General features: G+C 34.1%; 2 protein-coding genes across 12 annotated transcripts in view; both read right to left on the bottom strand.

The window, feature by feature from the left end:
• Positions 1-8,617, bottom strand: part of LOC144968572 (uncharacterized) — a 24,774-nt gene extending 16,157 nt beyond the window's left edge. For 2 of the 6 annotated variants that reach the window (XM_078907054.1, XM_078907055.1), the window contains exon 1: positions 6,530-8,028. The gene's annotated coding sequence lies outside the window, so the exon portion shown is untranslated. Of the gene's footprint in view, positions 1-6,529; positions 8,029-8,385 lie in introns of those variants that run through there. The other 4 variants (XM_078907059.1, XM_078907057.1, XM_078907056.1 and 1 more) reach the window with 4 other exon arrangements.
• Positions 8,618-11,171: 2,554 nt separating this feature from the next.
• LOC144968575 (glutamate [NMDA] receptor subunit 1-like) overlaps positions 11,172-18,042 on the bottom strand; it is a 40,434-nt gene continuing 33,563 nt past the window's right edge. For 5 of the 6 annotated variants that reach the window (XM_078907061.1, XM_078907063.1, XM_078907066.1 and 2 more), the window contains one exon: positions 11,172-15,645. In XM_078907061.1, coding sequence (XP_078763187.1) covers positions 15,292-15,645 — 354 coding nt within the window. In that variant the 3' untranslated portion in view covers positions 11,172-15,291. The remainder of the gene's footprint in view (positions 15,646-18,042) is intronic. The other variant, XM_078907067.1, reaches the window with a different exon arrangement.

Here is an 18,042-nt window from a genome sequence, read left to right as displayed (position 1 = left end):
GATCGTGAGAAAAAAAAAGGCTAGGCACAGTCAAAACACAAAATGGGCGATCGACAGATCACATCAAAAATTTGAGAATTACGTCAAAATATTCGATATTGCAAATTTGCGATGTGTCTATTAAAACAATCGTCAAATTAATATTTTTCAATATATTTTCCTGAAAGCTTGTTTACATAAAGTTCAATAAATTGTTTTGGTTGCGGTGAAATTCCAGACTTGCATCAGATATGGCTTGACAGTTACAGCTCCTAAATTTCTCCGGGGTGTTTTTTTTTTCTCGCACCCGATATATATTTACATACAGTAATTGCACATATTTTAAATTTAAAGGAAATATGATATATTTTTATGATAATGTATATATATATATATGTGTGTGTGTGTGTAAATTCATCCGGGCATTTCCACGGATTCACTATGCACTGCACAATTTTCTTCACAATGCGCATCACAATATTTCATTATTCCTCTGTTAGGCTATTTATGCAGTCAAACTTCCATTTCATACTGAATCTGTTGCCTGGTTGACGTCCTTATTAATTATCGATCTAACATTATCGATCACTAACGAGTCGAAGAGGGTAATGTGTGTAAAGTAACTTACCCTAGAATACGACGCCGAGCAAACTTTTGTCACCCATCTAGTTACTGACGACGCTTGATTTTGTTACAAGACAAGACACCGCGCTGTTCGGCCACGTACATCACTCTTCCCCATTTGCAATATTGCAAAATGGATAATACATGAGATTGAAAAATATCTGGTTCAATCAGCACCAGCACTTCTGATTGTGTTCATTTTGTAAAGGTGGTAACGCAAAATGGCTGCGTTATGGTATGTTCGAAAAATTATATATTATTTCTTTTAGGAATGACTTGGGAACGAGGGGGAAAATGTGGTGGGGGGGGGGGGGGGTCTGATTGCTCAGATGATGAAGCACGCTTTACAAATAATTGGGAGTTTTCATGCGGGGTGCTGTCAAGTTTTGTTTTATTTAATTATGCCCTCCTCTCCCCTCTCCCATCTATTCACCCAATAGTGATTGGCTAGCTGTCTCTTTTAGATCTTGCGGAAAGTAGCGTTTACCCAAACAATATCAAGTATATTGCACGTTTAGCAAAATAGAAAATGTGATAAACTTCAGATCCATGAGCCTGATGGTTCTAAAGGATTACTTTTCCTTTTTATATTTTAGCGACAGAATCTTAGAATTCCGTTGGAAACATGGATAGGTGGAGATAATCTAGACTTTAGCCGTTGTGCAGCTCCGCAAAGTGAGGAATACGAGCTAAATTTCTTGTTCAAAGAAATTTAAAGAACGTGAGGCTGATAAAGAGTTATGCTTTATCCACTTGACCACCTCGCCCTCACTCCCACCAAACCCTTTCAAAGAAGTGGCAATAAAACATGTCACCCATCAACCACAATGACGCGGTGGCCGCCTCTTCAAAAACTGTTAATATAAGATCATTTCACAGGGGAGTATTTTCTTAAAGACTAATCTCGACAAAGGGCCAAGTAATCCAGACATAAGCCGCAATGCTGCACCGCAAAACGAGCAATAGGTACTATAATAATATATTACTTGTTCAAGGAAAACAATGAGACGCCGACAGCGATTATCTAACCCGAGACCCTCTCGCCCTTCCCTTTCCCCTCATCTCAACATTTCAAAGAGTCATAATGACGTGGCCGTCTCTTTAAGACCCACTATTCAAATGTTTGTTGACAAATAAAACATGTACTCAAAAGCTATATCACGAATGCCATATCGCCTCAACCACAAACCCCACCCTTTTCAAATAAATAGCAATAAAACATGTACCTAACAGCCAAATGCCATGGTGGCCACCTCTTTAACTGTTTTCTTCCGTAGTCTGAAAAAAACATGTATTTAAAAATTTGGCCAAAAAACTCGTCCTTCAAATATCCATCGATTTAATTACCCTCATCTTGCAAAAACTCTCAAACCTAGGACATCGCGAAGTTCCAGGTTTGAGAGTTTTTGCCAAGATAAGGGTCATTGAAATAAACCAATATTTGAAGGACGAGTTTTCTGGCCAAAATTTTAAATACATGTTTTCACAAAGTACAGCAGTTAACTGGTTAAAACTTTTATACAAGATCATTTCACATTAAAACATATCAAAAACCGTTGGAAAGTAGGGAATGGATTTTCAAAGAGTATACCAATAAAACATGCACTCAACGGTCATATTACCAATGCTTTTTAGACGTTGTTATATCAAATAATCTGAAATAACATAATGCATTCAATGTCTTTGTAGTCGAGAATTAACTCATTAAATTGTCTGGCTCTCCCATTTGATCTTTCTCCCTTATCCAATTTTTTGAGTAGTTTCCTCCTAAATATTAATAAGAACAAAGAAAATACCAAGAACCGTATCTGTAGTTGAGGACCCTAACACTACTTATGACTTGTCATTTGTGAATAGCAATCAAGAGCAATCCATGCCTTTAGGGCTGTCATTTAATTTATTGAACGGGAGTCGGCGCCTAAGAAATAAACTTTATTATAACACCCCCCTTTTTTTTCTTGTATCCTATTAAAAACGTGATTTCTGTGACCGATTGATGATGTTGTACGCAACCAATTATGGATATATAAAGGGCTGGATGGAAATCGTGTTATATTCTATATACTTTCACCACTTTATTAATAAACTTTATTATAACAATCCTTTCTTCTTTAGTTCTATTAAAATACGAGTCTTGAGAAAACGTGGTATTTGTGACCGATTAATGATGTAGTACCTAAACAATTATAGATATATGAAAGACATAAGAGAAAAAATGTTATTTTCCATATAATTTCACTACTTTATTAATAGACGTTATTATAACAGCCCTTTCTTCTTTAGTTCTATTAAAATACAGGTTTGATAAAGCATACTGACCGATTGATATGTAATGCGTAATTAGATATTATAGACATTGAAAGGACTTAAGAACAATACTGCCGTACTCTGGAAAAACCCATATTTTAAAATTTGACCAGAAAACTCGTCTTTCAAATATCGATCGATTTAAATGACCCTCATCTTGGCAAAAAAAAAACTTTCAAACCTGGGACTTCGCGAAGCCCCAGGGTTGAGAGGTTTTGTTTTTTTTTCCAAGATGAGGGTCATTTAAATCGATCGATATTTGAAAGACGAGTTTTCTGGCCAAATTTTAAAATATGGGTTTTTTCAGAGTCTTGCAGAATAGTGTTATATTCCATATAATTTCAACACTTTATTTTCTTGAATTATCTTGGGGCGGAGAAGGAGGTGTTATGAATTGATATCTGACCGAAATCGGGAAATTATTGACCTCATGCCAACACCTTGTAAAATCGTTATTAGGCTCTAGGGTTAATATCATTCATGACATCGGTCAAATTCTTATATCTTAGATCTACGGTAAATTGGCATGGTCCATGAAGGCTGAAAAGTAACAATGATTTCTACCTTTTATCATTAGATCTTTTTTGTCCCTTTTCCTCTCATAATTATTTAATTCAGGTAAGAATTAATACTTGGCTGAGAGCGTAGATCAAAATTGACCTCATCTTGTTCAGAAAATTGTTATTAATTTAACATCGTACACCCGTAATCTGGAAAAACAACACATATTAAACTTTTTAGCCAGGAGACTCTCTCGGTTAAACATCGATCGATTAAAATGGCGCTCATTTTGGCACCAAAAAAAACCTCTTAAACCTGGAACTTCGCGAAGGACGTGTTTTCTGGCCAAAACGTTTAAATACAAGGTTTTTCAGAGTCCGGCAGTTGACTGGTTAAAAAGACCCTCATTTTGTCAAAAACTCTCAGACCTCGGACTTCCTTGAAATTTAGTTGTTATGATGACCCAATTGGTCTCAAAACTGTATATAGATAATATTCGCTTGGCTAAGAAGATCATCCCATTGCCATCTGGAAGTATAACGGACCAACACACAAAACTCTATGTAACCATGAACTTTTATAGTCTGGATAAATAAAAATAAATAAAATAAAATCCCCTCTCTTTATCCCGTAGGGGAAATTTGTCTCTAGGGTCTATTCCAAGTGAAGACTGGAATAACCCAGGCGTCAGCCGCAGTGTAGCGCCGCAATTTGAACGAGGGCGAGGTGTCTTGCTCAAGGCCACACAGCGCAGCGGCGGATGATCGAACTCGGTACCTTTTGGGTACGAAGCAAAGCCTGTACCGCTGAGCTACGCTGCCTCATAATACAGTTAAGTGAGAATAACTCATAAACGCGGATGGCAAAAAACAATAACAAAAACCAGAGTGACGTCAACTTCGTTCTATCTATTTCTATAATATGTCCAGTAATCAACTTGCTAGGATCCATGAAGGGGTTTTATAGTTTAGCCACCACGCATGAATGGCGAAGGAACAGATTACCAACATATCGAAACCGGCAGCCATAACAAAGACGCGATTGTTTGTTGTGGTTTTACTCTCTTCACAGGGCAATTAGACGGATTATAACGCTATAGATAGAATGCGCTTGGCCAAGGAGTTCACAACATTGCCATCCGGAAGTATAAAGGACCAACACACAAACTCTGTGTAACCATGAACGTTTATAGTCAGGTTAATCCAGTTTAGTGAGAACAACTCACAAACGCGGATGGCAAAAACAATAACAAAGGCCTGAGTGACGTCATCTGCATACTATCTATAGCAATTAGAACACTTGAATGATAATTCGGACAACAATTAGTATTGATAATATTCTGGTTTAGAGTATAATAGTAAGGCTTATTCATGCCTGATGGCAATACTAACAAAAAAAAATCTTTATATTGCGAGATATCCACTAAACCAAAGAACTTTACAAGGGGTCCCTAGCTAACAGCAACACTTAACATGTAGGACGAGACATGACGCCTGTTCGGCGATATTAAAATTGTCTTCCGACAGAGGCAACGCTATTGAGGTCAGGTACTCATTTTACACATGAGTACGATGAGAGAATGTGAATAGATAGCCTTTTCCAGGAACTCAAAGATGAGCGGCTTAGAGCGGGACTCTAACTCGGGACCCTCCGATCCGAAGGCGTGTGTCATATCACTAGACCACATAGAGTCGCACCGTATAGTTACCGGGATGTAAACCAGATCCGATAAAAGGATTTTAAGATATAAAAAGAAAAAAAAAAGAAATTTTAGTTTTTGTCAGTTCAGGAAATCATATCTTTCTCCTCAAAATAACAATAAACTCCGAGTCTCACTTTAAAAAAACAAACTATAGATTGAGCGAAATTGACGTCATTCAGGTCTATGTTATTGTTTTTGACAGCCATTTTAATGATTAACTTTCACCAAATTTTATCAACCGGATCAGTTTCGTGTCCTACTGGCGGATATTGTGAGTTATTTTTATATCTAAACGCATACCATCAATAAATTCAATTTTTTAGAATTCAAACAAACCATCCCAAAATAAAACCTTTTTGACAAGCAGGGTCACATATAATTTCAAAAAGCAAAGACATATGAAAAGACATGAGCTTTTCTTTAGCTCGATTTCAATGTGATATGCTCAATGCGGTTTACAAGGGATCCCAAGCCAACAGCACTTAACATGGAGACTAGGCATATTATTTTAAAGGCGCTAGGTATTATACAACATTCTTTTTACAGAAAAAAACGCCAGGATCTAAATTTCCACTTAATACAACAAGTGAATGATAGTAAAGAGTTGTTGCTTTGTTTAAAAAAGTAAAGCACTCAACTTTGCAAAGAATTTTGAAGTCGAGCGCCTCACCAAAAAACTGTTCGAAATATTCTAAGCTCTTCACGTGATTTTCAAAACTTAGTTGCTGTTGTTAGACAACAAAGAACAAAATCTTTGAACGTAAGAAGTCTGGAGGGAAAAATTAAAATTGTCCAGTGGGACTCATCCCCGCCATTTAATAAACAAAAAAATGTGCAACTTAACAAATAAGCCGCTTAATCCATGCGTTAAAATTATCGTACAGAAAATTTCCTACATCAAAGCATTACTAATACTCATTAATATAAAACTACTCATTTAAACTGAATTTTAACTCTGGGTTCCATGTAATTTTTTAATATATAGATTAATCAATTCAAATGGTCAATGTCTTAAAAAAACAGTAGACAATTTGAGATTGATCATCCAGTAAACCTTGTCTCGCCTGATAACCACTCTTTACGTACAGCTCCTATCACATAAATCACTCTTTATAACTATAATTAGTTACTCTCTTACACCCGAGTCGACTGAGATTGCGTGTGTAACATGTCTTACCCATGGACACGATTTCCGGGATTAAATTTCGTATCAGTGTCACCGAGATCGTCAGTGACCTAGCTCAACATCGTTTGACATTGTAACAACACTAAACACCGTGCCACATGGCGAATGACTCTATATAATCGTATCCATATCCATTTTTATAAATATAATTAAATTTAGATTAAATTCAATTTAGATATCAAAACCCTTTGAATACCACTGAATACGTTTGAATAATTATGTATACTTACACTTTATATAGAAAATACGATTGAACTCCAATAACCTTGTCACACAGCTGTAGCAGAATCTCCATAATGACACATAACCAAAAGGAAAACTTCTAATTCTTTTATTATTGTGATTATTATGAATGTCCTTAATATGAATCAATACTTTTTTCCAAACCAACGACCGGCAATGCTATATAATATCATGCTGTATTATCATCATAGTTTCCACTACTACATGTAATGCATTTACATATCTATCTAACTCTCCAATCCGGGACTTTCCAATCGACTGCGATAGGAAACCCAAGGGCCGTACATACGTACGTACAGGGCAATGAGACTGAACAAATACTTATAATATTATAGGCGAAGAAGGACATAGTTTCAGCTATAGATACGCCACTTAAAGGTTGTGGGTCGGCGGGTAATCGAAGAGTTGAGAGGACCATTTCACTTATCACTAGTCGGCGATTGGCTTTGGTTTTATGCCCAGCTTATCAATTCGTGGGACTCTTAGACTTTGACTTGAGGGTTGGATGTTTGAATATTTGATGGTTAATGTCGGTAGTTAGGTAGGTAGCCAAATAGACAGTTAGGTGGATAAATAGATGGATAGATCCGTGGATATACTATATTATAGTATAGGTGATAAATTGATAGTCAAATCCGTACATAGACAGACAGATGGATAGATCAACCGGTAGATAGAAAGATGAAGTAATAAACAGACAAATGGGTGGATAGTTGGGTGCATATTAAGACTGATAGATAGATAGATAGATAGATAGATAGATAGATAGATAGATAGATAGATAGATAGATAGATAGATAGATAGATAGATAGATAGATAGATAGATAGATAGACTTGTGGAAAGCTAGACAAATAAACATATAGATAGGTAGGTTGATAGACAGACGAATGACTGTCTTGATTGATTGGTCGATGATTATAACAGTGATTGTCTGGTACTGGTAGTCTAGATAGTAGATTTATAAATCTTAATTAGTCTATTAATCAGAAACAACTACAGGCACACGTGGAGAATGATGTGTGATGGATATGACGTAAGAATTGAAATGTTCACGAATCAGTGGAAAGGAAAGTTGACAAATAATCCTGTATGTATTTTTTTGATAATTGTTTAATTAATTAGTCTATATTTTCTAAAATTTCAAGGCCTATTCTCCAATGATAAGATATATAATATGAATGGAAGACCTGTACGTGTTTAACACAAACACACACACACACACACACTCACACACACACACATACACTCACAAACGCACGCAGACACATTCACAAATCAATCTATACACTAAAATAGTGCTTGTGACTAGATAATCATCGTAAAATGTTCTTTATAGATTCAAATAATGAGTAATATATTTTGCAATTTATTTGTTTATTTATTTATTTATCTATTTATTTATTTATTTTCTTCTCCCGCAAGTATCTATCTATCTATCTATCTATCTCTATCTATCTATCTATCTATCTATCTATCTATCTATCTATCTATCTATCTATCTATCTATCTATCTATCTATCTATCTATCTATCTATCTTTCTATATATCTATCTATCTATCTATTTAATTTATTTATCTATTTATTCATTTATCTATCTATCTGCGAAATGATCTGAAAATTGAACACATTTCAACATCTTCAAGAACGAATATTGTCATTTTTCAGAACTAGCTAAGACTGAAATGAATCTCAAGGAGCTATTTTTTGTCCGACTCGATGTTCGTTATTTTCTAAAATCCAAAAGAAACATAATAGAATGAAATAAACGCAATAAATAGTATTGTATTGACGTTTTGCCTCTAACAAAAAGATTTTTGTTCTATTTCATGTATTTTTATACCTCTTTCACGGGTCTTGTCATTATATAGGAAACCCGCTCTGTTCTTTCTCTTATTTAATTATTCATTTATAATCTTCCCTTTCACTTTACATTTTACGATGGTTCACGATTGATTAACCTTTTATATTCTCCACGATCACTGGCCTGAACAAGTAGTTAATCCATAACACTAAATTCTCAACAGAAACAGAAGTATTGAAAATCACTCGATCATAATATTAGCGTAGAATGTGAGGTTTGTTAGTGTCAATGGGTGACATCAGGCATTAAAGAGTCAACTAACTGTCGTATTCTAGAAAGACGCGTATTAAAAAAGTTGGCCGAAAAACCCGTCCTTCAAATATCGATTGATTTGAATGACTCTCATCTCGGCAAAAACGTTCAAACCTAGGACTTCGCAAAGTCCCAGGTTTCAGAGTTTTTATTTGCTAAGATGAGAGTGATTTAAATCAATCGATATTTGAAGGACGAGTCTTCTGGGCAAATTTTTTAATTCGCGTTTTTCCAGAGTATGGCAGTTAATTGGTTAACTACCCCACGTCGATATCATAACATTATAGATTTGCTTCGATTAACAACTGATAATGCGTGATTTATTAGGCAAACTTAATGATATCATTTAATGCACATATTTGCGATATTGATAACAACGGCTGGATAGATAAACGCAAGAGAAAAGATAATAAACAACATAATTGGGTGAAATGGAGCCCTTTGTAGCTCAGTTGGTAGAACACTCGCCTCACCCATATCGATATTAATTTCTGACCTCATTCACTTAGTCGTGAATGGATAGCTCCGTCCGTTAGATTTGGCGGTAAGCACTTTGCTAAAGCCCGGCATCCTATCAAAAGGATCGCTAACATTAACTAAGTTTCTCGAAATAACAAAAACTAAAACTGCGCTTTTTTTTGTAGTGTGTGAACCATCCTAAGGTAGTGAGTAGTGATATTAAAAATTATTATACCCCTCAATGACTGGTGCCAACCCCCCCCCCCCCTCTTCTCTCTCTCTCTCTCTCTCTCTCTCTCTCTCTCTCTCTCTCTCTCTCTCTCTCTCTCTCTCTCTTTCTCTCTCTCTCTCAGCCAGGCAGTGGGTGTCTCAATTGGATTCTGGGTTTTGGCTCTCTCTGTGGCTGGTGCCACCTCTCTCTCTCTCTCTCTCTCTCTCTCTCTCTCCCTCTCTCTCTATCAATCTATCTCTCCCTATTTATCTCTCTCTCTCTCTCTCTCTCTCTCTCTCTTTTTTTTTTTCTTTCTTTCTTTCTTTCTTTCTCTCTCAGCCAGGCAGTGGGTGTCTCAATTGGATTCTGGGTTTTTGGCTCTCTGACACGAAATTTTATTCTCTATTTTCATCCGGTGCTTATCCCTACTCTTCATTTCTCTTCATTATTAATAGAAGTGTCCGCTCCACACGTGGATCCTGAATTCTATTGTACACCTTGTTCATATCGACTGCTCACCCCCCCCCCCCCCCCTCTCTCTCTCTCTCTCTCTCTCTCTCTCTCTCTCTCTCTCTCTCTCTCTCTCTCTCTCCTCTCTCTCTCTCTCTCTCTCTCTCTTTCTCTAACAGGCGGTTGGTATCGTATCAATTGGATTCCGGGTTTCATCTAGCCCCCTGAGACCTTGGCATTTTTACTATTTGTTTTCATCTGTCACTTTTCCATAGGTCTCCGTTATTTCTCATTATTGTTGATATTTATGAATGCCCGCTCCACACTTTTTTTTGACTGCACCCGGGATCATGTTGATCCCTTTGCTTGTGAAGCGAGTGCTCTACCAAGGGATTTACTGGTATATGGGGGAATTAGGGGTGTTTTTGTTTTTTTTACAAAACACGACGAAAGTTATGGGAAGTGGGCAGCAGTGGGGAGTGAACCTGGGACTCAGGGAAGTGTACACCATTGGGGAGTGAACCTGGGACCAGGTTTCGGCGGGTTTGTAAAAAAAAAAAGAAATTACTTTTCTTTTATGAAACCGGCGGAAATCCGACAAAACCGACAATATCCAACAAAGTTATGGAAAGTAGTGGCGAGTGAACCTGAGAATATGGATTTCGGCGGGTTTCGGGATTTTAGAACAGGAACTCAATGCTAAAATACTGCCGCTATTATTAGAATATAGACGGATAGCGTTGCCCCAGATCGTATCTTGGATAGATAGTGTTACGAGTCCCTTCCTTGACAACTCTCAATTGAGTCAATGATAATAGTGGCAGAAAGGTAATGACAATTCTTACAAGGATGATATATACACTCATTTCTAAGAAAAAAATAACAACAAACCTTGAGCATGTATATAGCTACATAGGGCAATATGCACTAAACGTGCTCAAACCGCTTTGCAAAGGGTCACTAGCCAACAGTATCACGTAACGTGTAAGAAGAGGCATAACGCATGTAAGGCGATTTTACATGGGGAGGTGGGGGAGGGGGTCGACAGAGACAACGGTGTTTACGGTCATGTACTCATTTTATAGCTGTGTGCGGTGAAAGAATGTGAGTGAAGATCCTTATTCAAGGACTCAACTATATATACATATATATATATATATATATATATATATATATATATATAATATATATATATATATATATATATATATATAGATAGATAGATAGATGGATAGATAGAGAGAATAGATATCATATAAAATTTGTTTTTGTTTGTGTCGGAAGTCTCAACGAGTCGAGTGACAAACCTGTAAGAACAAGTAGTTAGGACACAATAAATCGATGGCTGTTATTAAAAGAATCTTGTTTACAACAAATGAAAAGTAAAACATCGTTCAATTTTAAGATCAACATTTATTGGTTTTGATCAATCAAATGCTGACAATAATAAAAGCATACATATATAAAATGGTTTTTAAGAAATAAATAAAAATTGTTTTTTTAGTTACAACAATTCTTCTTTTAATAGTTCTATAATATTTGGTCTAAACAATTATTTGGTTTTGATGCCAGAGGGTTTAATTTTTATCACAATATGGCTACACTTGAATAATATTAGATTGAATGTAGTTTTTTGTTTTGAAATTTTATATGTAAATACATAAATAATCAGAAGAATCAATCAGATTAAAATATAAATATGTTAGAGACAGAGATTCGTATGGAGTTGAAAGTAGAAAAACTACAATACCGAGAAGCTAAAAATATGCATTATATTCATAAATTAGATGGGATGAAACAATTATGCATTTTTCAAAAGGCAAAATGTATCAAGTTGCCGTTAGCAACTGGGTAAGTTGGTGCTAGTCAACGTTCACATTTTTTGCAGCTCTGATAACCGAACACATTAACATTGTTGTAATTTAAAGGACACCATTTTGCGTTGATTTGAGAGTATTCCCATCACAACAATGAGCCTACAACAATTTGGGTTATCAATCCAGCAGATAAGTACATTACCCTGCTGATGCATCTTCCAAATATCCATTGTCATCGATGCAAATACACCAATGCTTTCTAAACCAATGATAATTCAAAAAAATTAACTCCAGTTTCCAGTTTCCACAGAGACAAATGGTGTAGACATTTCATGTTTCCCAATAGGATTATTGGCCTGTTTGTTGTAAAAAGAGATACCCGAAACGTCTATTTTCTGTTACTAAACAACAGCAGACATTTTAAATCATGTGTTATTATTTTGGGTTTTTTTACTTCATCAAACTTCAAGCAACATTGTTTTTCGTACATTTTGCTCGATGTATTTTAGGACGCTATTTGCATTTAAAGGAAGCGGTTATGACATGAAATTGCTTTTTAAACAAACATTCTTTATAATCACACAATAAAAACGAATATTTTAGACGATACAGATATATAAATTATTCTGCTTCAATTTTACAAATGTAACAAAATAAAATATACAAATATGTAATTAATCAAGCAAACTGAAAACAATGGTATGGATGTCCTGATAAATTCCCAACATTGGGTAATATTTTTTTTTCAAATTAAAGAATACACAAATCAAAAACTTGAAAGTAAATACTATTAAGGAGCTTCTGTGGACTGTAAAAACTGCTGAACAAAAGTGATAAAAACAGTTTCAAAAAGGATTAGTATTCTTAACTATGAACATTTCAGATCCAAAACTGATCAAAATCAATAAAAAGTTAGTCTCTCTAGATTATGCATTGGATATGGTTCTAATGTGTGACTTAACTCTTTTGTAAACGTTCCTGAGCCTGCAAAGGGCTTTAATAAAAATCTTTTCCTCCATTATTATAACGGATTTAGGTTTCAATTAAAAAGATTAAGGAAAAATACATAATATAGGTACTTTTAAAAAAGCAAAGAGAGTACAAAGCTGAATTTTGTGCGTTGTTGAAATGAGGAGATATTTTCTCCTGACTTTCTTGATTGTACTTAAAGCATAACCATTCTAATTGCTTTTGTTATTGACCGAGAAAGGGTTTTGAGCTCGAAATGTTTCGCTTTAATTTTGCTTTCCTATTATTGAGATGAATCAGTTTGTTTATTTTTGTTCCATACTTCTTACAGTTATTAGCTTATAACAGCTCCAAATTCACAATGTTCCGATTATAAGGTAGAAGGATAGAAATTCCCGACAACTCTGGATTATCCCAGGAAGACAAATTTAGAGGTAACATAATGTGTAAATAAAAACATGTAAAAAGCAAGACTGGAATAAATCTTTATCACATTTGATGAAAACAAAAATTACATCGGCGAAGCAAACTGATCTCAGCAGTTATATTTTTTCCTGTAAATTATTAAATTATAAAGAAAATAAAGAGGACAAGTGCTATAGATATAAATAAAAACGCAAAGACATTGAAATGCGTAAGAATGGGATGAATATATACAACATTGTGTGATCATTTGAAAAAAAAATCAGAACCATAAATGGATAATTTATTCATCAAATAAATAGAGCACCGAATCAGTATTACAATTTCATACTTATGTAAATTCACAGGAAACAATAAATACGTATTAATAGTAAACATATTATGCGTTTGTCTCTGTATATCAACAAGGACAATCTATCAAAAATTTCACCTATACACTTTTTGAAAAGCATGTATTGGAAGCTTATTATTTATAATTTATTTAACTATAGTTTGTGAGATAGAAAACTAAAGAGAATTTTAATAAGAATATAATATCAAAATAAATATAATCTCTTTCATCGACAAATGACAAATTATTTATTCTACCCAGCGGGAGTATGATCGATTATATTTTGGCAAACAACAAAATATGAAAATAACAAACTCAGACAGAAATGGTTTTGCGTTATTTTTAAGTGCTCTGCTACGCGTGCAAAACATTTTGGTCATTTTAAATGCCAATAAAAAGAAAAGAAGATGATAAGACAATCAGATAAAATTCAAATATAACTGCAAGCAGCAAAGATAACACGTAAGAATTTGAGTTGAACACAGGTCAAAAGTAAACATTAAAATTCACAGATTAATCATCTAATCTAAAACATTTTAAATTATGTTTAAAACATGAGTAATGAAGAACTGTAATAGATATATTTCATAATACAGTATCTCCAAACCCTGGTAGTATCTTTATAAGTCTGAAATCCCAAAAGTATCACATAAAATAGTTGTTTTTAAATCACAGAGAGGATTTCAGCGAAGTGAGCAAATCATCATCAAAAAAAAGAGACAAACATTCCTTAAACCAGTCATAGTGTTATCAACAAATTGCCAACCCATCCACAACAGCCAAAAATGTTTTATCTTGTATAGTGATGTATTAAATATAGGATTTTAAGCTTTAATTTTCATCAAGGTGATCTTGAAGATTTTATACTTCGGTAACAGTGATTATGCTAATATCATGTAAATAGTGATGATGATGATGATGATGATGATGATGATGATGATGATGATGATGATGATGATGATGATGATGATGATGATGATGATGATGATGATATAATAATGATGATAAAGATATGATAATAATAATAATAATAATAATAATAATAGAAGAAGAAGAAGAAGAAGAAGAAGAAGAAGAAGAAGAAGAAGAAGAAGAAGAAGAAGAAGAAGAAGAAGAAGAAGAAGAAGAAGAAGAAGAAGAAGACTCTGTTTCTTGAGTTGTTTTGAGTTTAAAGTTTCAGATACATTTTGAATAACATATATAAATGAGAAACATAAGGAACGAATGGCATAAAACGATTAATTGTAATAACCCTGCATGGCATATAAAAGCACACATAACGTAAAGCAGTTATCTGAAAAATTAACTTACGGAAAATGGTTTATACAATAAATTATACAATTGATAACTTGCAGAAATGAAATCAAAAGCCGATGTCATTTTTAAAAACGAGATATTAACTCAAATGGCTTTAAAATATGATGTCGTGATAAATGCAAATTGCCATATATGATAAAGTTATATACACACCTCAACTTTTTCATATGTAGAATCACTTCAATACTATGTACGAGTAGGATTACTAATTTGCCCATTACAAAATCTATTTTCGGACATATTTTTATTTGTTCTAGATATATTAACTAAAAATCAAAAAAAATTTTTGACAGTATTTTACAACTTAAATTGAATATTATACCAGTTCTTAAGTCACATTTTTATGATTTTTAAGCTCTCACGGGTAAACATAATCTTTTTAATTCACTCGCAAGAAAAATATTTTCATGATAAGCATAATCTATATCATCTATCGCAATACAACAATTATATTTTTTTACAAACTGCCTCAAAATTTTAACCTCCAGTTTCTCAAAACCAAATTCCTGTGATTTTGTCGGAAGGTGGGGGTAAGGGGACGATTCCGTTTTGAACCATTCGAATTTCAATCTCATTAATTTATGATATTATTGTGTCCTGGAAAATAGTGTAAAAATACTTCTTTTTTTAATTTAAAAGAAAAAAAATGATAGTGATTACACAACATGGTCTGAGTTATGTGAGGCATTGTGCCAAGTGACCGTGCGACCTGACCGCGCAGGGATGTAGCTGGGAGGCGCGTAGTCTAATGGAGGAGGGGGTGGTAAGCAGTCGTTTTTGGCCATGGCTTCCTGGAGTGAAGGTCGGCGGTAAGACGGGGTAACTGTGCTGGTGTTGTTTCTGTTGACGGCGTTGGCTGTTGGGGGCGGGAGGGCGACGGTTTGGGGCTGGGTGACGGAAGATTGAGAGGCAGAGCTGGCCAAGGTGGACAATGGCTTTGAAGCTGATACAGAGTTCCGCAGTTGCTCTTCTCGTTGTTTCTGTAAGGTCTGCCTCAAGGTTCTTCGTTTCTGTGTCCGAAAAGGTGAGAAAATAATAATGTTATTTATCGTGGATTTCTTTTTCATTAGCTTTATAATAGACTCAAAAGAAATGCTTTCTAAAAGCCAATGTATCACATTTATAAGTTAAAGATTACCCTTAAATTATTTTATATATCTGCTCTCGTTCCCTCAATCCTAATATAAAATGGTTTTCTACATTTATTCTAAATTGCCTTCATAAATGATTGCTTATAAGTATTAAATGGTCAACGTGTACATATTTGAAGGTCCGATAACCAATCGCAGTTAGTCATGGACTTAATGTAACAATGTCACAGTGGAGACTATTTTGCATTGGTTTGAAAGTATTTCCATTACAACATTGAGCCCATAACCATTTGGGTTACTAGACCTACAAATACGTACACGTTGAGTAGTTAAGATAAAATTATTATCGTATATTATTTATTTAAAGCCAGGTAATTCACGTATAACGATTTCATGTAAAACGCAATTATCATACATCTGTAAACTAAAAGTACTCAACATTATTTTAACAATTTGATTGACAAAAAGTGAAAAACAAAATGTTACTGATCAAACTCGATTCCTGAAACCATGCAAAATATGAGAACTGAAAATAAAAAACAAAAACAGAGATGGTTTGGGGGGGGGGGTTGGTGGGAAGATATAGAGATAGATAGATAGAGAAAGAGACAGACAGAAAGAGAGAGAGAGAGAGAGAGAGAGAGAGAGAGAGAGAGAGAGAGAGAGAGAGAGAGAGAAACGGTGCTATTGAGGGAATGAAGTACCATGATAAGAGGCAAAATGATATTTTAAAACTATTTGATAAAACCAAAATAAAAGCATAGCACCAAATAAATCAATAATCTGCCCAGGCAGTTTTCAACAATGACTAATTTCAATTCAACTTTTAAAATTATAATTGGCAAAGGTTCACTTTAGTGTCTATATAATTTATGGATATTATCTTTATAATATAGCTTTATTTAAAAAGAATCGCATTTATTCAACAAAATTAATAAGACAGCGATTACATTTTAAAACAAAAATTAATTTTTATCAATTTTGCCAATGTTTATTATAAATTATATGTTTTATTATTTTGATATTTCTTTTTAAGCGGAAACCATTAAGAATATGATTTTTTTTTCGAAAATGCTATTGATAACTTTCGACTCTTCTATAATTATTTTCAATAACAGTTAGCTGCCTAATATAAACCTTTTTTGTCCTGCCTTACAGAAGTAACTTTTGGAAGGAACAAAAAGGGTTAAAAGATCAGGAATATGTGCATGGGATATTGCTGAACGAAGTAAGAGTAATTATATAAAAAAGCATCAAGTCAAAATGCAGCATATAAACGGTAAAACAACAACAACAACAACAACAACAGAGATCATTCGCTAACTTGTCGGTAACGCTCTGCGCCATAAAGAATGGCTAGCAAGACATAACATTTTACGAAAGTAAGCTTAAAGTCTACAAAGTAAACTTGTGTCCAACTAACACAATCTATTTTTACGTCACAATGACACGAATGGCGAACGTGCTTTTAAAGTTAAATAAATCTGAAATATCAAATGTTAGTTTTTCATTCTTTAAGAAACAATATTATTCATTCTCCACAATAAAAACAAATAAACGTTCCCAACATCTTGATTTTTGTTAGCATTAACTCAGTTTTTACAATCTGAAAAAATTAAATAGAGTGACATGTTAAATTTTGATAAAAAAGAGTCACAAATGACGTAGGTATCTAGATACTTTTAAATAGAAGTCGAAATTTAAAATTCTTTTGCAAACGTGTGTATCTCCCGAGCATTCTCTACCTAATATTTTAAGATATCATATGGGAAGAAAAACCATACGTGTTTTTACATTCATGTGTTAGTTTAAATTATAGGTGGCATACTGTTTAGCTACGAAAATGAACAGAGATGATCCTTTAAGGATAGTTTCAAATAAATAATATATAGTGGCACACGTATCTCCACTACCTATCTTGCTGAATTAGTATTTCTTTTTTAATAATTTCAGCCCATAAATGTTGATATATTTCATGATTTGGCTTTAAAATTTTTTCCTTTCAGCTATATCACTCAAGACTTGTGAAAAATACAGATAATAAAGAACTTAAGGAAAATATATTTCTTCCGTGCACAGATGACATTTTACAAATACTGGAAATTAAAATGAAACGGAATTTACCAATTGCGTGCACTAATTTACAGGTCTGATGGCCAAAGGCAATTATGATTATGGGCTTTATTTAACATTGATGTAATATACGATTCTATAATTTCTTTGTATTTATTAAACGAGTTACTTTCAATCGTGCCAAATAACACTACGAGCTTGCGAGTATGTATATTGCACGATAAAAAATAATGAGTTTAATCA

The sequence above is a fragment of the Berghia stephanieae genome, chromosome 3, assembly GCF_034508935.2.
Source record: "Berghia stephanieae isolate SIO BIC M18660-M18661 chromosome 3, UCSD_Bste_1.3, whole genome shotgun sequence".
NCBI classification, from domain to species: Eukaryota; Metazoa; Mollusca; class Gastropoda; order Nudibranchia; family Aeolidiidae; genus Berghia; species Berghia stephanieae.
This window is presented reverse-complemented; position numbering and strand designations above follow the sequence as displayed.